We start from the raw sequence: 22852 nt of genomic DNA on the forward strand, positions 1-22852 counted from the left end.
CGGTCCACATGTTTTCTGAGCGCTAGTGGGTGAGGACTCTAAAAATGGAAGCAAAAGAAAGGAAAATAAAAAATTAAAACACGTTTTTGAAAACTTAAATAAAGTTTGTGTTTCTAGATTAATTCAATTCCTGTACTATGTAAAATTTCAGATCTGTAACCAAAATTCTGGTGCTGTTTTTACAACAATGTAGCAGGCACATGTTTTATCTCATTTCTCCCCAAGGAATCTAAGGTAATTTACTTGTGTGAATATATATTGAATAAATATCAAGACATTTTAGTATTATTAAAAGTTTTCTGAGTTGATAATTATATCCAAAAACTCCAAACATCATCATGACCACATACTCTTTCACATTGTCACCAACCCTGCCATACCCCATTAGAGTTGAAGATTCAAGTAAAAAATAAAGTTTGGGGACAGAGATATAGTAGAGTGGGTTGATTTGCATGTAGCTAACATGAATTCCATACATGGTACAATAAATATATGGTCACCTAACTTGCCTTGAGTGATCCCTGAGTGCAAGGTCAGGAATAAGCCTGAACACTGCCTGATATGACTCCTCTCCCCCAAAATATATGGAGTTCAGCCCGAGATTAACTTACAGTGATCCAATGCGCATCAGTTATACCCCGTGATCAGTTCCTCCACCTCCAGTACCTGGAATTAATATATTTACTAGATATAGAGAAGTCTCCACAATGGATCTTTGGTTTGTCTGAGCAGAGCTTCTATTGTAGGAAATATAAAATAGAGATCTCTACTAACCAAAAAAGTAAGCCAAAAAGATAATGAGACTTAGAGTCACTAGTAAAGATAAAGGATGCAGGAGTGGTGGTTCCTTTATTTATTTCCTTTTTTTTCTCATGAGGAACTCTAGTTTTCAGGACTCTTAGCATCACCTCAGTGCATATGCCACGCTGTGGATTAAGAATAGTGTCTTACATTTGTTTCAGACACTTTCTAAACTTATGAAACATCTTCTAGGCCCAGTTTTCATTGTGGATTTTCATTGTGTAAGTTTGTCAGGGTTCCCATGTGCATGCAGGGGTCACCAGGGTTTAAACTCACAATCTTTGGCTCTCCGGGAAAATGCTTTAGTCTAGGTACTGGTTTATATTAAATGTATTATATAGAAAAAAGAGATTTAGGCACAGAGTAAAAGACAAAGAACATTTTAAATAGAGAATGTTTGGGGCCCGGAGAGATAGCACAGCGGTGTTTGCCTTGCAAGCAGCCAATCCAGGACCAAAGGTGGTTGGTTCGAATCCCGGTGTCCCATATGGTCCCCCGTGCCTGCCAGGAGCTATTTCTGAGCAGACAGCCAGGAGTAAACCCTGAGCACCGCCGGGTGTGGCCCAAAAACAAACAAAAAAATAGAGAATGTTTGTCCCCTATATAGATAGAAATAGAAAGTGAAAACCTCTGATAACTCCACAACTGTTCCTTATCAGCAAGAAGTAGCTAGAAAGAATTCATTGTCCCATTACCCAATTTTCTTAAGCTAGGCATACTTTCGATAGAAAGTTACTGTTTGTTCCTTAAACGTTTCATTTTTCCCTTACACTAGTCTCTCAGCTTTGAAGCTTTTTAAATGAACAGTCAAGAATAGAAGTGCAGCTGACAATCACCATGGCTTTTACAGAAGAACATCATCTGACCGACCTCCACTGACAGTTGAGGATAACTCTCTATATAATTAAAAATACATAAAATGTGGAAATGTTGATGTAATGGCAGTTGGACTTGGAAAAGCTCCTTGGATAGCCCCACTGTAATGGTAGCTGGACCAGGACATGCTCCTGGGCATGCCCCTAGACAATTCCTCTGTCACCCTGGATATAAAAAGAAAAATTTGTACAGTATGGGGGGCAGGATAGTGATCGGATCAGCTCCAACTGGTCCGAGGGTGGGCAGAGATAAAACATAGTTGAGATGCTATACTTATATTTATATACTTATAAATATACTTATATTTATCCCTGTACACCTCTATTTCTCTCTTGAACAGGAATCTACAGGCCTCCCCTGGTCTGCTCTGGCTGGTGAATTTCTCTCCCCCTTTCTCCTGGGAAGTCTTACAAATTGGTGTCCCTGGGTGGGCCTGAGACCCCACCAAGCAGGCAGCCTCACAGGCCCCTTCGAGCCTTGCAGCACATGCCCCTTGTAGCCTTGTCCTATGCAGCTCTGCTGCTCTGCAGATAACTACAGTAACCCTAAGAAAACAGCAGAAAGTTTTGCAACATAGTGATAATTTGCTTAATAGTTTAGTTATTTTTCTGTATTTTTGCTTTATGTGTTTTACCCCACCTCCCAAAATATATATGATATAAATTTATTTGTATGCATGGGTCTATCTTGCTTATCAGATAATAGTTATATTATCTGTCACTCAGAATCACAAATGTTATAAATTTTTATCTTGTGTTTTAAAATATAAATTATATGGCACATTGTTTTTTTTACCTACCTGCTGTACTATCACTCCAGCCCTAAATGTAATTATTTTATATATATTATTTAAACACCTTGATTACATACATGATTGTGTTTGGGTTTCAGTCATGTAAAGAACACCACCCATCACCAGTGCAACATTCCCATCACTGATGTCCCAAATCTCCCTCCTCCCCACCCGACCCTTATGGCACATTGTTTTATGTTTTAACTTAACAGACTACCATGAACAATAATAAATATAACTTTTAATTACTACATTTAATAATAATATAATATAAATATTATATATAAAATAATAACTAGTATAGCATCATAATCATTATTAATACATCATAATAAACAACTAAGTATCATATTGTAATATATAATTATATATAATATGCATATAATATAAATATATGATATAATACCTTACTAATATATCAATTTTAATCAAGTGTCCATTACTAGTTATTCCATTTTATTTTTACCACTAGAAATACTGATGTTATGATATACAAAAATTAAAAATATTTTTCAATATAGAGTAAACAAACCCCATAACAAAAAGCAGAGTGAAGATGCCCCCAGGTGAGTGGACTATATCCTGAAGGACAGAGCTAGAGGAGCATGACCATCATCTTCACAGAAACATAGTTCTCCTAATCAATGAACCTCAGCACAACATGGAGAAGACATCACATTGCAAATGTGACAATGGTAAAACAACATAGACAGCCACCATGCCTAGAGAATGAAGATAGTAGCACTGATGTCCCCCAAAAATAACTCCACCTATTTAGCCTCTCAGATAAGGACTTTAGAGATGAAATATAGAGGATCCTCATAGAACTCAAAGAAAGTATGAAATAAACTGAATAAATTACAAATAAGAAAAAAGACACTTAATTTTATGACAATCATCTTTCTCAATAGCAATGGACTAAATGAACCAATTAAGAGACATAGAGGGCCCGGAGAGATAGCACAGCAGTGTTTGCCTTGCAAGCAGCCAATCCAGGACCTAAGGTGGTTGGTTCGAATCCCGGCGTCCCATATGGTCCCCCGTGCCTGCCAGGAGCTATTTCTGAGCAGATAGCCAGGAGTAACCCCTGAGCAACCTCGGGTGTGGCCCCCTCCCCCCCAAAAAACAACAACAACAAAAGACATAGAGGGGAAAAATGGATCAAAATGTTCAATCCAACATTTTGCTGCCTGGAAAAAAGACATCTGAACAGTCAGAGCAATTATAAACTAAAAGTCAAAGTTGGAGGAAAATCATTCAAGCAAACAAGTCCATTAAAAAGACAGGGGAGACCATATTAATGCAGATAGCACTGACTTTAAGCTTAAAAGATGGACATTTCTTTTTTTTTAATTTTTAATGCCAAGTGTCTTCTGTATTTCTTTTATTGTCATCATAGTCTTTGCATCAAGATACATAGCAATGATAGGAGGTTTCTTCTTAAAGCTTAGTATTAAATATTAAATATCTTTCCCCATTTTAATTTTACATTACTCTGCCAAGAAAAAAAATTAAAACTCAAGTTATTTGAAGCCTGGACACACTTCCATGATTAGCCGGGCTATGTAAAAGTTGGTGGCTTTGTTCTTTCTGCTCTGTGAGCAGATTCAGGCCCTAGAAAGATGGGACCAGGTTCTAATTGTTTTTGAAAAGTGTGCTACAAAAATGGATGGCCTGTTATAAGCCAGGTTACAAAGTAAGGGCAGGGGGTAAGGAAGGGACATGGTCTTCCAGAAACAACTTCTGAAGAGTCCCAGTCCATCAATTCTCCCCCGGCCCCAATGGCTGGACAAGGGGTAAAATCTTAACATGAGCTTTAAAATATTGTCTCCCGCCCAGGAAGGGGACTGCTGAGGAGGATGCTGGCTCGGACTGCCTGTCCCCACCCTCCTCAGCTAGAACTCAGGAGTTTATTGCCCAGTGGGTGTGAACGTGGGCTGCAGCTTGGCCAGTACTAGATTCTCTCTAAGAGCTTTCTTTTTGAGACAGACGACTCACACTCTTCCTCTCACTTCAGCAAAGAAGTTATTTTTAAAAGCACTTGGGAAATTCCTGCTCCACCCCTCGGGTAGGAAGGCTCAGAGGAGAGAGTCATCGGTGCAGCCACCTTCCAAGCCGTAACGGAATTCCTGAAGGTTGGAGACCCCATAGAAGTGGACAAAGGCTGCTGCCATCACCAGCACATGGAAAATCTGATGAGACTGGAACCATATGTCAAATTTCCCAGGAAAGAAGCGCTCAGGTATTCGGGTAGCATAAAGGCCAGCTCCAGTGATGTACATCACAGCCATGAGGAAGAACCAACCCATCTGGCCCACGGTTGTGGCTTTGACAAAGCCCTCTGCGATGGTAAAATGCATGGTGGGCACAACACCGCTCAAACCAAGTCCCAGGAATACTCCTGCTCTTGTTTGCCGGTGCTTAGGAGTGGCAAATCGGTCCCACTGTGCCACGATGATGGCAGAAATGCCCAGGACACAGACGATGGAGAGGTAGATGAGCCGTGGCTGTGGGGAGCAGTAGAAGGAATAATAGAGCCAAGGGACAAAACTCCCCATAATCAGTAGGGCAATCCCTGAATAATCCAGCTTGGAAAATGTCCGAGAAACTTTCTCTGAATGACAATAAACGGTGTGAAAGAGCCAGGAGAAGCTGAGGCAGAGCACTGCACCCAAAAAGAACATCCCAAAAACCACCTTCTCTTGCAGGGGAGCCATGAAATACATATTTGGTCTGAGCATGGTCAAGATTCCCAAGAAGAGAAACAGCACGAAACCAAGCAGATGGGTCCAGATGTTGCCAGTTTCTGTGTGGATGCGGAAGATGCTCTTGAAGCAAGCCCGGAAGGAGGGCATGGGGGGCCTGTGGCCATGGAGCAGGTAGTCATTGTCCTTCAGCCAGTCAGGGAGTACGTCATATGGGATGACCCTCCAGCGTCCCTCCCAGACCTTATACACAAACTCCTCCATCTTCTCCATGGCATGGTGGGCTTGCAGGGGAAGCGTCAGTACCCGCACTTCCTCTTCCTCTTCCTGGGGCACGGGGCATGCCTGCTCTTCTTCAGCTTTGACGGGGCTGGTGACGGTCCGCTTGCCTTTCTCTTCCAGCAGGGGTCCCAGCTCAGCCAGCTCCATGGTGTCCGTTTTCCTGTTACTGGCAGGAGCCCCATTGCCCTGTGCTGCCACCACAGATCCTTTGTGAGAAGACATCTGGCTGGCACCTTGCAGTTTCAGCTTGGGGACAGGCTAGTGTCTCTCAGCCCCAAGGGGCAGAAATTCCTTCTATGATGGTAGACACGTCCGGCTGGGGAGGCTGGTGCTGGGGGGCCGCGGTCTCCTCCCCCCCCCCCCGCTACATCCCGCGGCGCTGGACGCGGCCTGTGGCCGAGCTGCCCCCTGATCTTCAGGGCCCTCCCCGCACCGGACATTTCTTAATAATTAAGAAATATGTACAATAGGAAGCAGTCACACTCCTAAATATATATGCACCCAATGAGGGGCCAGCAAAATATTTAAAACAATTGCTAATAGATTTGAATACATATAACAACAAATAATGGGAAACTTAAACACTGCACTGTCACTCCTTGATATGTCAACCAGGTTGAAACTCAAAGAAGGATTCACTGGATCTGTAGAAATAAATGGAAGAGAGTGGCTATATATATATACATATACATATACATACATATATACACATATATATTTCTCTCCATTCTCAAAAACCTGAATACACATTTTTCCAATGTGCATTCTCTAAGATAAACCACAAGCTCCATAAAATCAAGACACCTCCATAAAAATCAAGAGGGTACAAATTATATCACTATCTTCTCAGATAATCATACACTGAAATTGGAAGTAAATTTTAAACAGAAATAGAGAAATAACTTTAACAACTGGAAATTAAAAAGCTCAATATTGAACTGCGAGTGGGTTAGAGATGAATCAAAGAGAAAATCAAAGATTCCTGGAAACAAAAGAGAATAAAGACAGGACATATCAGGATTTGTGGGATACAGAGAAATTAGTACTAAGAGGAAAATGTATAGCTTTGCTAGCACTCATCAGGAATAAAAGACCTAAATTAATAACTTTTCTGGGAGGAGCCACACCAGATTGGTGCTCAGGGTTATTCCTGGTTATGCACTCAGAAATTGCTCCTGGCTTGGGGGACAATATAGGATGACTGGGGATTGAACTGAAGTCCGTCCTAGGTCAGTGCTTTAAGGCAAATGCCCTACTGCTGTGTCACCAATATAGCCTCCTAAATTAATAACTTAATGTCACAGTTTATAAAATTAAAAAATGGTCAACAAAACAAGCCAAAACTAGACAGAAGAAAATAATAAATATTAGAGCAGAAATTTAAAAAATCCTTTAAAAGCTGGCACAAGTCAAACTTCCCCTCTCAGCACATCTTGTGAACATAGTAATGGAAATAATTATCATAGAAATACACAAAATATATATTAAAGACATTCAAATACAAAAGGAAAAAGTCAAACTCTCACTCTTTACAGATGACATGATAATGTATTTAGAATATCCTAATTAATCTACCAAAATGTTTCTAGAAAAATAGATATGTATAATAAAGTAGCAGGCTACAAAATCTGCACTCATCAATCCATGGTATTCCCATTTACATTAGAGTTGCACAAAATCAAATATCTTGGAGTAACTTAACTGGAGAAGCGAAGGAACTATACAATGAAAATTACAAAACTGTGCTTCAGAATCAAAGAGGACACATGGAAATGAAGACACATATCCTGCTCATAGATTGGTAGAAACAACATAATTAAAATGGCAATACTCCCTAAATCATTGAACAGATTTAATTTAATCCCTCTAAAGATAACCATAACACTCTTAAAAGAAGTAGATCGAACATTCCTGAAATTCATTTGGAAAAATAAACACCCACGAATAGCTAGAGCAACACGTGAGAAAAGAAATATGAGAGGCATCATTTTCCCCAACTTTAAATTTTATTACAAAGCTATAGTCATTAAAACATCATTATTTGGAATAAAGATAGACCCTCAGATCAGTGGAATAGACGAGTATTCAGAGAATGTTCCCCAGACATAAAATCAATTAATTTTTGATAAAGGGGCAATCTATTCAAAATGGAACAAGGAAAGCCTTTTAAACAAGTAGTGATGCTGGCACAAAACTGATGAGCCACTTGCAAAAATGTGAACTCTAGCTAAAACCATGCGTAAAGGTCAAATTCAAATGATATCAGACCTGAATCCATGAAGTATATGGAACAACACGTAGGTAAAACACTCCATGACATTGATACTAAAGGCATATTCAAGGAGGAAACAGCACTCTCCAAACAAGTGGAAGCAGAGATAAACAGATGGGATTATATTAAGCTAAGATGCATCTGCACCTCAAAGAAAATAGTGCCTAGGACAGAAAATCCACCCTAAGAATGAGAGAATCTATTCACCCAAAACCCATCAGATAAGGGGATAAAATCGAAGATATACAAGGTACTGACAAAAAGTAACAAAAAAAAATCTAACCCTATAAAAATGGGGAGAAGAAATGAACAGACACTTCTTCAAAGAAGAAATGTAAATGGCCAAAAGGCACATGAAAAAATGCTCTACATCACTAATCATCAGGGAGATGCAAATAAATATAATGAGCTACCATTTCACACCACTGAGACTGGCACATATCACAAAGAACAAGCATTATCAGTGCAGGAGAGTATAAAGACAGAAAGGAACTGTTGTATAGGCCAGCCATTATGGAAAACAATATGGAGATTCCTCAAAAAAACTGGAAATTGAGCTCCCATATGATCCAGCTAGAATATTCCTAGGCATGTACCCTAGGAGCCCAAAAATACAATTCAAAAATGCCTTGCTCACACCTATATTCATTGCAGCACTATTTACAATGCCAGACTCTTTATATTTTGTATCAGATTTCTATGGTAATTTACATAATTTTATTTTGACCAAAGTGGGTAACAAATCATTCACAGTAATATTTTAGGTACATAGTGAAATTGAATCCGGGGCATTCCCACCACCAATGTTGTCCTCCCTCCACTCCTGTTCCCAGCATGCATCCCATATCCCTCTCCTTTGCCTCCCGGGCTGCTAGTATAAATGGTCCTCTCTGTGTCTAGCTTGTTGTAGATTAGGCATCGATTCTGCTGTCATTTGGCTTTGGATTTGGTACCTAAGGTCTGATCATTTTTTTATTTCTACTCAATGTTCATAAGACTGTTTGGTCTTGGTACCCTCTGTTATTTTCCCCTCAATTTGTGAGGCGGAACAAGATGGTTCAAGTTATGTGGTTCTGTTTGAAGGAAAGAAAAAAAGAAGGGGGGGCAAAATCAAACAAGCAAAATAATGGGAGAGGCTATAAACATCGATTTCAGCGAAGAAAGGGGAAAGGAAGTAAAACATAACAACAATAAAAAAAACTCAAGCAAAAAGTAAAAAAGCAACACAGCAATAAAGACAACAACCAAACAATAACCATGGTACCGAAATTTTAAAAAAAGCACCAAAATAAAACAAAGCAAACAAAAAATGAAAAAACAATGAAAACTGAAAAAATTAATGTGTTTCTTTTATTTACATAGGCACAGTAAATATAGGGGAGATTAAAAAAGGAATTCCCTTGGCCTAAGAGATACAGGGTTTCTCCACCCTTGAAGCATACTCTCATGGGAATAACTCCAGGCTCCATACCTGTTTTTTTTCCTCTCCCCTAGGTCCTTTTGTGGTATCTGGAACCTTTCCAATCAGTCATGGATGATAAAATCAGGCCTCTTGTAACTAGAGATCTTGGGTTTTGCACTGGTCATGGGATGGAGCCTAGGATGGAGTCTTTCTTTACAGTTCTAGAAGTTCTGTTCCATCACTCGTGTTTTAACCAGTCTTTTGTAATTGGTGGTCTTGGTTTTTGTACCAATCCTAGGATGAAATCTAGGAAAGAGTCTTTTGTGATGTTTCCAGAAGTTCTGCTCGATTGAAGTTATCTCAGTCAGACCTCTGGAATTAGAGATCTTAGTTGATGTACAGATCGTACATCGTTTTTATTGGTCCCAGGATAATTTCTGCCCATGGTTGTCACACTCAGTCATCTATAGTTAGTTATCTTGGCTTTTTCACAGATTTATTCTGATTTAATTTAATTGTTAGGTGGTGAGATAAGACAACCTGCTGTTAGTTGTTGCCATTTCCTCATGGTCAGGATGTCATATCAATAACTGGTGCGTGTTGGTGTCAGAGCAGTATTAAGAATGACCCAGAGGGAGTTTGGTACCTGGAACTGTTGTGGCAAACATGTTGGTTTTATGTCTGAGATCCAGGGTTCAGGGTTGGATGGTCACTGTCTAATCACATGGAGTCTAAGGTGGGACCACATGACATATGTTCAAGGTGGGAGGTGCCCTTGTATTGTAAAATGTATGAGTCCTTATCCCTAATACATAAAAGCTTAAATTTTATGTAAAATTTGCACTTTTTAGTATGCCTTTGCAAAAAGAAATGGTGTTATATTATATTGCTGGTGCATTTGGGCATGAGATTGTCAGGTGCCATCACCTCTGTGACCTGGTTTTGCCCTGAGCTTTTTTTCCAAGCAAGACTTGTTTGTATAAGTTTTTGTGCCAAGCAGAACTAAAACAAGGAAGAGAAGAAAACAAAAAACTCTCTCTCTCTCTCTCTCTCTCTCTATATATATATATATATATATATATACATATATATATGCAAATATCCACACATCACATATATATAAAGGAAAAATTAAATAAAAATGAGTTTAAAAAAACTAATCAGGGGGCCGGTGAAGTGGCGCTAGAGGTAAGGTGTCTGCCTTGCAAGTGCTATCCAAGGAAGGACTGCGGTTCGATCCCCTGGCGTCCCATATGGTCCCCCCAAGCCAGGGGCAATTTCTGAGCGCTTTGCCAGGAGTAACTCCTGAGCATCACACGGGTGTGGCCCAAAAAAAAAAACCAAAAAAAAAAACTAAGGGAGGAGGAGCAAAGGGAGGAGCCGGGCAGATAGCTGGCTTCCCGTGCCTTGATCCTGGAGGCCAGCTCTTCCCAGGTATGGGGTTAAGGGACACCCCATGCTGGATGGCATTCTCCCTAGTTTTGGGGTGTGCTTGGAGGCTTGGCAGATCTTCAGCCGTTCCCCTATTTCCCCTTGAACTATAGACCTGGCCTGACTGCCACCTCAGGTGGCCTGCTGTGGGTTACAAGTGGACTCCATTAGGGGTTTCCAGGCCTCTACACTAGGGAGGAGAAGCAAAGGGAGGGGCCGGGCAGATAGCTGGCTTCAGGTGCCATGATCCTGGAGGCCAGCTCTTCCCAGGTATGGGGTTAGGGAACACCCCATGCCGAATGGCATTCTCCCTAGTTTGGGGGGTGCTGGGAGGCTTGGCAGGCCTCCAGCCGTTCCCCTATTTCCCCCTGGACTCTAGGCCTGGCCTGAGTGCCACCTCCAGTGGACTCAATTAGGGGTCTACAGGCTTTCCCACCTACACTAGGGAGGTGGAGCAAAGGAAGGGGCTGGGCAGATAGCTGGCTTCTGGTGCCTTGATTCTGGAGGCCAGCTCTTCCCAGGTATGGGGTTAGGGGACACCCCATGCTGGATGGCGTTCTCCCTAGCTTGGGGGGTGCTGGGAGGCTTGGCAGGTCTCCAGCTGTTCCCCTAGTTCCCCCTGGACTCTAGGCCTGGCCTGAGTGCCACCTAGAGTGGCCTGCAGTGGGTTTCAGGTGGGCTCCATTAGGGGTCTCCAGGCATCCACCCCCCTCTACACTATAGAGGAGGAGCAAAGGGAAGGGCTGGGCAGAAGCTGGCTTCTGGTGCCTTGATCCTGGAGGCCAGCTCTTCCCAGGTATGGGGTTAGGGGATACCCCATGACATGATGGCATTTTCCCTAGCTTGGGGAGTGCTGGGAGGCTTGGCAGACCTCCAGCCATTCCCCTATTTCCCCCCTGGACTTTAGGCCTGGCCTGAGTTCCACCTCCGGTGGACTCAATTAGGGGTTTAAAGGCTTCCCCCTATCTACACTAGGAAGGTGGAGCAAAGGAAGGGACCGGGCAGATAGCTGGCTTCTGGTGCCTTGATCCTGGAGGCCAGCTCTTCCCAGGTATAGGGGTAGCGGACACCCCATGCCATGATGGCATTCTCCCTAGCTTGGGGGGTGCTGAGAGGCTTGGAAGGCCTCCAGTCGTTCCCCTATTTTCCCCTGGACTCTAGGCCTGGCCTGAGTGCCACCTCCGGTGAGCTCAATTAGGGGTCTACAGGATTTCCCCCCCTTCTCTACACTAGGTAGGAGGGGTAAAGGGAGGGGCCGGGCAGATATCTGGCTTCTGGTGCCTTTATTCTGGAGGCCAGCTCTTCCCAGGTATGGGGTTAGGGGACACCCCATGACGGATGGCATTCTCCCTAGCTTGGGGGTTGTTGGGAGGCTTGGCAGGCCTCCAGCCGTTCCCCTATTTCCCCTGGATTCTAGGCCTGGCCTGAGTGCCACCTCCAGTGGACTCAATTAGGGGACTACAGGCTCCCCCCTTCTACACTAAGGAGGTGGAGCAAAGAAAGGGGCCGGGCAGATAGATGGCTTGTGGTGCCTTGATCCTGGAGGCCAGCTCTTCCCAGGTATGGGGTTAGGGGACATCCATGCTGGATGGCATTCTCCCTAGCTTGGGGGGTGCTGGGAGGCTTGGCAGGCCTCCAGTCGTTCCTCTATTTCCACCTGGACTCTAGGTCTGGCCTGAGTGCCACCTCGGGTTGCCTGCTGTGGGTTCCAGGTGGACTCCATTAGGGTTCTCCAGGCTCCCCCCTCTCTACACTAGGGAGGAGGAGCAAAGGTAGGTGCCTCGCAGATAGCTGGCTTCTGGTGCCTTGATCCTGGAGGCCAGCTCTTCCCAGGTATGGGGTTAGGGAACACCCCATGCCGGATGGCATTCTCCCTAGCTTGGGGGATGCTGGGAGGTTTGGCAGGCTTCCAGCCATTCTCCTATTTTCCCCCCACTCCAGGCCTTCCATGAATTCCGACCCAGGTGGACTCTATCATGGTCCTTAGGATTTCCCCCTTTCTCTCCCGCCACTAAGGGGGGGACACATGTGCTGTATATACCGGGCCAATGCAGCACTGGTGTATGTCAGGACATTACGTTGTGACATTCACTGGTATTTTTTTTCTTCTCATTGTTCTCCATTCAAAAAGCTGCAGGGGGCACTAGCCCAGCGTGTACCATATATATTTAAAATAAATATGAAAGGACTGACTTTCAGTTTGGGAAGAGGCCAGTACTCTTTTCCTCCTTGTCTACTTTCAGCAGTCTCTTGTCCTCTTCCTTCTTTCATTGTGTAACTGTGGTTGCTTCCATACTAGGTTTCTGATTAGTTCCCATGGACGGTGACTATTGAGTCCACTGTCTTAAGTTTGATTGTTTATTTTCCCCACTTTTTATTTTTTCTCCTCTTTGTGAACTGTTCAATAAGGTATTCTGGTGAATGAGAGCCTCTCTATCTCTCCTTCCCTTTGTTATTTGTTAAATAAGGAAGTTTGTAGAAGTGTCCCTCCATTTAATGTTTATATAAGAACCAAGTCAATTGGATTGTTGGACTTCTTCTAGCATCCCCATAGGCATCAATCTCGCTGTGAACTGTTCAATAAGGAATTTTGGTGATAGAATCCCTCAGTTTAATTCTTATGTTTGAACCAGGTCATGGGGATTGTTGGACTTGTTCTTGCGGCCCCTTATGCACTGATAACGTCAGGTGGCATTATTCCTTGTTTGCATGGGCACATTAAAATGGAAAATACTATACATACAAATAAGTTCTTATCCAATAGAGATAGGAACACACAAATCTTGTGGTGCAATGGAACCTTACAAACCCTGAACTTTGGCATGATGACCTGGCACAGGCCTCAAAGGTTTGGGTATTTTCCAGTCACCCCTGAACCAGGGAAGCCATCTATGAAACATCCAACATTGTTTATGACATCACCTGGAAGCAATCCTCTACCAGGGAAGACCCTACTGCTGCTCTGGCATCAATTTACTCAAAAGAGTCTTCCCTTAACACTGAGAAGATTTAAACAACAACAATGACTTGCATACTGGACAGGGTTTTCTGCATTGCCTGTTAATTGTGAATTGAAATTAGATGCCACTCCGCACCATCCTGACTTCAATGTTGGATATACAGATTCCAAGACCTTCAATACAGATATGTGAGATCAACAGAGACTGAAAAATATAACTGTATGGGTACTACAATGACCGGGATTGGACAAACTAGTTTGCCTGGAGCCTAGAAATGGACTTATGTCAGGAAACTTCAGGGGTAGGGTCTCCTTGTACTTAGGCCAAAGTTTTTCCTTTCCATGACTGCCATAATTTGGTGGGCCCATGCAAACGAGAATTGCCACACTAACATTGTTTTTACAATGCTCCTTTGACTCCAAACCTTTAAGAAACCACTAGTAAAAATATCTGGAACTGCAAAAAAAATGGTTTACATTAGTGTTAACATATATGCTTTTAGTTACACTAGCATTCTGGGGGATAAAGGAGGGAGATAAGGGATATATGCTTGGGAACAGGGATGAAGGGAGGACAACACTGCTGGTGGAAAGGCCCTCATTTATTGTCACCATGTACCTTAAATAAAAAATTAAAGAAAAATAAAAGTAATCAAGGGGCTGGAGAGATAGCATGGATGTAAGGCATTTGCCTTTCATGCAGAATGATATTGGATCAAATCTCGGCGTCCCATATAGTCCCCCATGCCTGCCAGGAGCAATTTCTGAGCATGGAGCCAGGAATAACCCCTGTGTACTGCCAGGTGTGACCCCAAAACCACAAAAAAAGTAATCAAGGGAACAAAGTGATGCAGGAGACCACCTAACACTTGGAGATAAAGAGGATAAGAGGTAATATTATAAAGGTCTGAAACTTATAGGCTCCCCCATTATCTTTTGAGATATTTTTGTGGGGGTGGAATCCAGGGCACATTTTCTCACACACCCTGGTCTTGTTGAGTTCGAAAAATGCTTTGTGGCAGAAAGGGCTCAGGTAGAGTTCTTGCACTGGGGGTACTTCTGGAGCTGGGTCAGGTATCAAGCAACAGTCCACGTTTTAAGGGGGTGAGAAGGAGGGCCACAGAGCATGAATCAACAGGTGTGTTGGTTATAGTTTCTTGCCAGGAGATGAGATGTGGGGCAGAGTGGGTGTCCCTTCGCTTGGGAGCTGGGTGATGGCTTATTGGTCTTGATACCTAATGGGTTAAGAACTGAGTGTAAAGAGCATTAATAAGGTGGGATATAAGATTGGGATTGGGGTGTGAAGGGATAGAAGGATTTTTGAAGGGTGGAGAAGAGATTTGATATAGGAGAGACTATATACACTATAGGCATGGATTATTTACAATTTAGGTTTGGCTCTCTTATAGGAGTCCTCCCTCTATGTACTCATGCCCACATAAAGACTTAGATTAGTGATCTATTCTTGAGGTGTTGTTAGAGGTCTGACCCTAATAGGATGGGTCTGAGCTCTTAAGGACTAGTTGAATTAAGATAAATAATAAGCTTAGGTATAGCTTAAGAAAGTCAGAAATGGAGAGCAAAAGATAAGAGAGGATAACAGAAAAAGAGATTGATATAATAAAAATAAATTGAAGAAAATTTAATAAACCAAATAAAATAGTTTAGGTTTGTGTGTTGGAGTTGGGAGATTTTCACAGTTTCAAAGCATTTCTTCAGTGATGGGGTTGGGCCTTGCTAAATGAAGGTTTCAGGGTTTGATAAAGGCTGAAGCAGTTTAGGATACACATAGGTTTCGCTTCTCCAGTACTAAACAATATGTTAATGAGGCCTACCTAGTTAGGTGGCTACCCTATGTAGTATTTTCTACTGCATCTTATGTATCTAAGTTCCTTTCCTAAAGAAAAATTATCAGTATGGGTTTTATTTTACATAGAATGAATTGATATTGGTGATGAAGAAGAAGAAAGGGGAGAAGGGGGGCCAGTGAGGTGGTGCTAGAGGTAAGGTGTCTGCCTTGCAAGCGCTAGCCAAGGAAGGACCGCGGTTCGATCCCCCGACTGGAAATTGAACTTTCTTATGACCCAGAAATACTATTTTTAAGAATATACATTAGGAACACAATGCCACAATATGAAAATGACCTTTACATTCCTATGTTCCCTGCAGCCCTATTTATAATAGCCAAGATCTGAAAGAGAATTAGTTGCTTGACATCAGATGAGTGATTAATGATAGGTGGTATATCTCACTGTGGAATACTATGCAGCCATTAGAAAAAATGATGTCAAGAATTTTGCTTACATATGGATAAACATAGATAGTATTATACTTATTCTGAATGAAATGAGTCAGAGGGAGAGGAATAAACATAGAATAACATTATCACTGGTATATTAGAAAAATAAAAGACAGTGTGGGGATGTTATCTAGAAACAATTAAGATGAAAATCAGAAGGAGCATCCTATAGTAGGCACAAAAAGCTTGCCACAAACAATGGAGATTGCAGATAGAGTACAGAAGGTTTAATATGAAAATGACATTCATGGATGCCTTTTATTTGCAACAGTACAAACCACAATGTCAAATAAAAGAGAGAGGGGAAAGGGAGGGAGAGAGAAAGGCAGAGAGTGAAGTAAAATGTCTGTTAAGATTCAGGAGTTATAGGATGGGTGGAAGAGAAAAAAGGGCATCATAGAGGGTGAAAGGGAAACAATTGACATTGGTGGCAGGAAATGAGCACTGGCAAATGATATTACACTTTGTATGACTATAACTCAATCATGAATAACTTTATATGTGAAAAAACTGTACTGTGTACAATATTGTAATCATGATGTTTAAATAAAAATATATTAAAAATAAAAAGCAATTGTACTAACAACTACCATTACAATGACAGTGAGAGAGAAACAGAATTCCTGTCCCAAAAACACTCTGGGTGTTGGGAAGGAGGGAAATTGGGAACACTGTTGGTGGGAAAGTTACACTGGTGAAGGGAGGTGTACATTTGATGACTGAAACACAACAATGAACATTTTTGTAATTATGGTGCTTAAATAAATTATAAAAATTATTTCACTATAAAATATTCTCATGTAAAAAACAATATTAAGCTGTAAGCACTTTTTCTAGGTGAAATGTGTGAAAGCTTAGCCTAAATTTTCTGTAAGGGGTTTATATTTTTGACAGGAGATACTAAGAAATAGATACAGAAGAACCATAAGAAATTTAAGATTTTTGTTAGCCTCATGTCTTAGGTAGTTTTAGGTTTTTTGAGTATCATGCTAACTGAATTTAAGGAAACATTTTTTTTTTAAGAATAACATATGACTAATGTTTTATAATGGCCCTCAGTGCAGGCAGGGCTTAGGATCTAGGACCATTCAAGGTGATATTAGGTCCAGTTGTGCAGGCCTGATGGTTTGATTATTAGGTCTAGTGATGCAGTAACGCTCAGGTCCAGCATTGCTCTTGGCCTCTAGGAATATACTTGGTGATGTTTGAAGGACTATTCTGTGCTGACAATCAAATTCAGTGCTTCATCCATACAAAGTATGTGCTCTACTTCTTTGATGTTTCTGAACATAGATATATAACTGTTTTTTCATAATTTCTACTTATTTCTCTCAAAATGTTTTGCAGAACACATAAAGAACTTCTCTTGTATGTTTAAAAAAAAGGTTTTTCTAGAGTCATTACATTCTTACTTCTCCCCAGCGTAAATACTCTGAGATGGACAATGATATTTAAATTCTTTAAATTCTTTATCCCACATCACAAACTCAGGGTTTTATTTTTGTTAATATTTTAGTCACATCTGGCTAATGTACAAGACTGATTCCTGGCTTAGTGCTTAGGTATCACTTTGGTGAAATTTAGGAGACCATATGGGATGCTAAAAAATAAATATGGGTTGGTTGCATGCAAATTAAGTGCCACATCCACATATACAGAGATATTAGAGATGAGGTTCAGTCCATGATAGGATGCTTGCCACAAGATCAGTTAATGCCACCATAATTTAAGGAAAGTTAAAATCAGAAAGCCCGCTTGGCTTCCCAGTGCAGATGACTGAGAAAAGACATCGAAGAGAGGTAGCTTCCTTGAAAAGTGAGGGTGGTATTTCTCAAGCTTAATAATAGTTTCAAACGATAGTTGCAAACATATGTTTGGCCTAACAAGAATCTCCCTGCTGCTGTGCTAAGTATGTATATAGTTGAACATTTACTTTCAGATGACAAAATTAGTACAGACAAATATGGCCTTGATTAAATATCACTATTACTGGAAAAATCAGGATCATGAGAAACATAAAAATAACTTTGTAATTCTCAAAGTAAAGTTAGTCTTTTAAAAGATATTCTGTTCACTCAGATGAAAGAAGCCCTTTGTAGGAATACTTTACAAACTTGCTGATCTTTTAAATTATATCAGAATTGCCACCCAAGATCCAACCTAGGAGTAAAAAACTTTGAGAAGTTAAAGTTTTCCCTTAGATACCAGAGATGCCTCTGGCTCTAATCCCCTCTGTCTTTTAATTAGAACTTATTATTCAGCAGATTTGTAACCCACACTAAAGGCCTGTGAATTATCTGTTGTGAAGAAACTTATAGATCAAACATTATATACTGATAAGCTTGTTGCTAACAAGGAAGTACAATATTTTTAACCTTGCAGAAAAGCAGATGTAGGCAGTCTCTCACATATAAAATTAATGTTTAAATACACCCCTGTAGTACTCAATAAACAGACACACAATTATGATACCACAACAATTGAGTGTTTCTCTTTCCTTCTCCAAAAACTGCACCCACTTTCCCGGGAACCCCGAGAACTCCCTGAAGTGTCCTGACAAGGAAGCCATAGCAATCAGTGAATGTAGTTAAAATAGTTAAGGATCTATTATGACAAAGCTAGTTGGAACGGTTCACTCTGGATGAGAACTTGCTGCTGAAATGGTATAAAGTGACATGCATGGCAGCCCCTTATTAACAACAGTAAAAACACAGGGGTGCATGCACGAGAGAGAGAGAGAGAGAGAGAGAGAGAGAGAGAGAGAAATAAAATGCTTGCCCCAGAGGTATGCTTGGGAGGGTGTGTGGGAGAGAAACTGGGAATTTTAGGGCAGGAAAACTGCATGCCATTGAAAATAAAAGTGTCTATAAGGATTAAAAAAAGAGAGAGAAGGAGATATAGAAAGAAAGATAGAAAAGAAAAATATATGCTTAACAGATAGTAAGCTGAATGAGCATCAGGGAGGGTGAGACAAACTGGGGAAGTCGGTGGCAAAAATGGGCACTGGTGAAGTTGCTGTACATTGTATGACTATAACTCAATCATGGACAACTTCATCTATGAAAAATAAAACTATATTATAAAATACCTTGTAAAATATCAGCGGTAATTGTACATAAAACTGTGAGACTTAACACTATTGTAAATATTTTACAGAAAATTACCTGACAGTGAAGTTATAATAATAAAAAATAAAGGTTTACTTTTAATCGATAAGCATTTTAATGGTGGGTTTGGTGTATTATCATTACCGGCAGATTTCAGGAATCTGATGCCAGGAATCAAACCCAGGATTGCCATTTGCAATTCAACTGTGTCACCACTGTAATATTTCTGTATCCCTGGTTCATTGTGTCATCTAGGAAAGAAGCTGAGGCCCCCATGTGAGCTCTATGTATATATTATCCTTGGCTTCAAAATATTTTTCTTTTTTTTTTTTTTTTAAGATTATTTTTTTTTCTCTTTATTTGGATATCTTGATTACATAAATGATTGTGATAAGGTTTCAGTCCTATAAAGATCACCCCTCTTCACCAGTGCAACATTCCCGCCACCAAAGTCCCAAATCTCCCTCCATCCCACCCCACCCCCACCTGTACTCCAGACAGGCTTTCCAGTTCCCTCATTCATTCACTTGATTATGGTAGTTCTCAGTGTAGTTATTTCTATAACTGTGCTCATCACTCTTGTGGTGAGCTTCATGGAGTGAGCTGGTGTTCCAGCTCTCCTCTAATTGTCTCTGAGGATTGTTACAAAAATGACTTTTATTTTTCTTAAGACCCATAGATGAGTGAGACTATTCTGCGTCTCTCTCTCTCCCTCTGACTTATTTCACTGAGCATGATAGATTCCATGTACATCCATGTATAGGAAAATTTCATGACTTCATCTCTCCTGACGGCTGCATAATATTCCATTGTGTATATGTACCACAATTTCTTTAGCCATTCGTCTGTTGAAGGACATCTTGGTTGTTTCCAGAGCCTGGCTATTGTGAATAGTGCTGCAATAAATATAGGTGTGAGGAAGGGGTTTTTGTATTGTATTCTTGTGCTCCTAGGGTATATCCCTAGGAGTGGAATAGCTGGGTCGAATGGGAGCTCAATTTCCAGTTTTTGAAGAAACCTCCATATCGCTTTCCATAGAGGCTGTACTAGACGGCATTCCCACCAGCAGTGGATAAGAGTTCCTTTCTCTCCACATCCCCGCCAGCACTGATTGTTCTCATTCTTTGTGATGTGCGCCAATCTCTGTGGTGTGAGGTGGTATCTCATCGTTGTTTTGATTTGCATCTCTCTGATGATTAGTGACGAGGAGCATTTTTTCATGTGTCTTTTGGCCATTTGTATTTCTTTTTTATCAAAGTGTCTAAGTGTCTGTTCATTTCTTTTCCCCATTTTTTGATGGGATTAGATGTTTTTTTTTTGTAAAGTTCTGTCAGTGCCCTGTATATTTTGGATATTAGCCCCTTATCTGAAGGATGTTGGGTGAATAGTTTCTCCCACTCAGTGGGTGACTCTTGTATCCTGGGCACTATTTCTTTTGAGGTGCAGAAGCTTTTCAGTTTAATGTATTCCCATCTGTTAATCTCTGCTTCCACTTGTTTGGAAAGTGCAGTTTCCTCCTTGAAGATACCTTTAGTCTCAATGTCATGGAGTGTTTTACCGACATGTTGTTCTATATACCTTATGGTATCTGGTCTGATATCAAGGTCTTTAATCCATTTGGATTTTACCTTCGTACATGATGTTAACTGGGGGTCTATGTTCGCTTTTTTGCAAGTCGCTAACCAGTTCTGCCAGCACCACTTGTTGAAGAGATTTTCTCTGCTCCACTTAGGATTTCTTGCTCCTTTGTCAAAAATTAGGTAATTGTATGCCTGGGGAATGTTCTCTGAGAACTCAAGCCTATTCCACTGATCTGAGGGTCTGTCTTTATTCCAATACCATGCTGTTTTAATAACTATTGCTTTGTAGTACAGTTTAAAGTTGGGGAAAGTAATGCCTCCCATTTTCCTTTTCCCTAGGAGTGCTTTAGCTATTCGAGGATGTTTATTGTTCCAGATGAACTTCATAAGTGTTTGATCCACTTCTTTGAAGAATGTCATGGGTATTCTTAAGGGGATCGCATTAAATCTGTATAATGCTTTGGGGAGTATTGCCATTTTAATGATGTTAATCCTGCCAAGCCATGAGCAGGGTAAGTGTTTCCATTTCCGTGTGTCCTCTCTTATTTCTTGGAGCAGGGCTTTATAGTTTTCTTTGTATAGGTCCTTCACGTCTTTGGTCAAGTTGACTCCAAGATATTTGAGTTTGTGTGGCACTATTGTGAATGGGATTGCTTTCCTGACTTCCATCTCCTCCCCATTATTATTGGTGTATAAAAAGGCCATTGATTTCTGTAGGTTGATTTTGTAGCCTGCCACCTTGCTATATGAATCTATTATTTCTAGAAGCTTTTTGGTGGAGTCTTTAGGGTTTTCTAAGTAGAGTATCATATCATCTGCAAACAATGAGAGTTTGACTTCTTCCTTTCCTATCTGAATTCCCTTGATATCTTTTTCTTGCCTGATCGCTATAGCAAGAACTTCCAGTACTATATTGAAGAGGAGTGGTGAGAGAGGACAGCCTTGTCTTGTACCCGAATTTAGAGGAAAGGCTTTTAGTTTTTCTCCATTGAGGATAATATTTGCCATTGGCTTGTGGTAGATGGCTTCAACTAGATTGAGAAAGGTTCCTTCCATTCCCATCTTGCTGAGAGTTTTGATCAAGAATGGGTGTTGGACCTTATCAAATGCTTTCTCTGCATCTATTGATATGATCATGTGATTTTTATTTTTCTTGTTGTTGATGTTGTGTATGATGTTAGTAGATTTACGGATGTTAAACCATCCTTGCATTCCTGGGATGAAGCCTACTTGGTCGTAGTGTATGATCTTCTTGATGATGCATTGGATCCTATTTGCCAGGATTTTGTTGAAGATCTTTGCATCAGCATTCATCAGGGATATTGGTCTGTAATTTTCTTTTTTGGCAGCATCTCTGTCTGGTTTTGGTATCAAGGTAATGTTGGCTTCATAAAAGCTGTTTGGGAGAGTTCCCTTTTTTTCAATTTCATGGAAGAGTCTGGCTAGGATTGGTAGTAGCTCCTCTTGAAAGATTTGAAAAAATTCATTAGGAAAACCATCTGGGCCTTGGCTTTTCTTTTTTGGTAGATGTTTGATTACAGTTTCAATTTCCTCAGTAGTGATGGGGGTGTTTAGATATGCTACATCCTCCTTACTTAAATGTGGAAGGTTATAAGTGTCCAAGAATTTTTCCATTTCTTCTAGGTTCTCATGTTTTGTAGCATAAAGTTTCTCAAAGTAGCCTCTGATTATCCTTTGGATCTCTGCAATTTCTGTTGTGATCTCCCCCTTTTCATTTCTGATACGGGTTATCAGATTTCTCTCTCTCTCTTTCTTTGTGAGTTTTGCCAATGGTCTATCAATCTTGTTTATTTTTTCAAAGAACCAGCTTCTGCTTTCGTTGATCTTTCGGATTGCTTTTTGGTTTTCCACTTCATTGAGTTCCGCTTTCAGCTTTATTATTTCCTTCTGTCTCCCTATTTTTGGTTCATTCTGTTGGTCATTTTCTAATTGTTTAAGCTGCGCCATTAAGTTATTCAGGTATGCTCCTTCTTCCTTCCTGATGTGTGCTTGTAGAGCTATAAATTTTCCTCTCAGGACTGCTTTTGCTGTGTCCCATAGATTCTGGCAGTTTGTGTCTTCATTATCATTTGTTTCCAGGAAAGTTTTGATTTCCTTTTTGATTTCATCTCGGACCCACTGGTTGTTCAGTAGCAGGGTGTTTAATTTCCAATTGTTAAAGTTTTTCTTCTGTGTGGCTTTGTAGTTCACATCTAATTTCAGAGCCTTGTGGTCAGCAAAGGTAGCCTGCAAGATTTCTATCCTCTTGATTTTATGGAGGTATGTTTTATGTGTCAGCATGTAGTCTATTCTGGAGAATGACCCATGTACATTGGAAAAGAATG

The 22852-nt window shown here is 40.8% G+C and overlaps 2 protein-coding genes across 2 annotated transcripts in view; one reads left to right on the forward strand and one right to left on the reverse strand.

Moving 5' to 3' along the window:
• LOC125999245 (heterogeneous nuclear ribonucleoprotein A1-like) overlaps positions 1-22852 on the forward strand; it is a 168895-nt gene that overhangs the window by 60122 nt on the left and 85921 nt on the right. The gene's annotated exons all lie outside the window — the stretch shown is intronic.
• LOC125999227 (adiponectin receptor protein 1-like) lies at positions 4469-5856 on the reverse strand. The gene has a single exon (XM_049767298.1). It carries the CDS (start codon positions 5677-5679, stop codon positions 4549-4551), a length of 1131 nt encoding a protein of 376 aa, XP_049623255.1. The 5' UTR covers positions 5680-5856; the 3' UTR covers positions 4469-4548.

The sequence above is a fragment of the Suncus etruscus genome, chromosome X (assembly GCF_024139225.1).
Source record: "Suncus etruscus isolate mSunEtr1 chromosome X, mSunEtr1.pri.cur, whole genome shotgun sequence".
In the NCBI taxonomy this organism is placed as follows: domain Eukaryota; kingdom Metazoa; phylum Chordata; class Mammalia; order Eulipotyphla; family Soricidae; genus Suncus; species Suncus etruscus.

Excerpts from the sequence above, each read along its gene's own strand:
- LOC125999227 (XM_049767298.1), bottom strand. The coding sequence starts at position 5,679 with ATGTCTTCTCACAAAGGATCTGTGGTGGCAGCACAGGGCAATGGGGCT.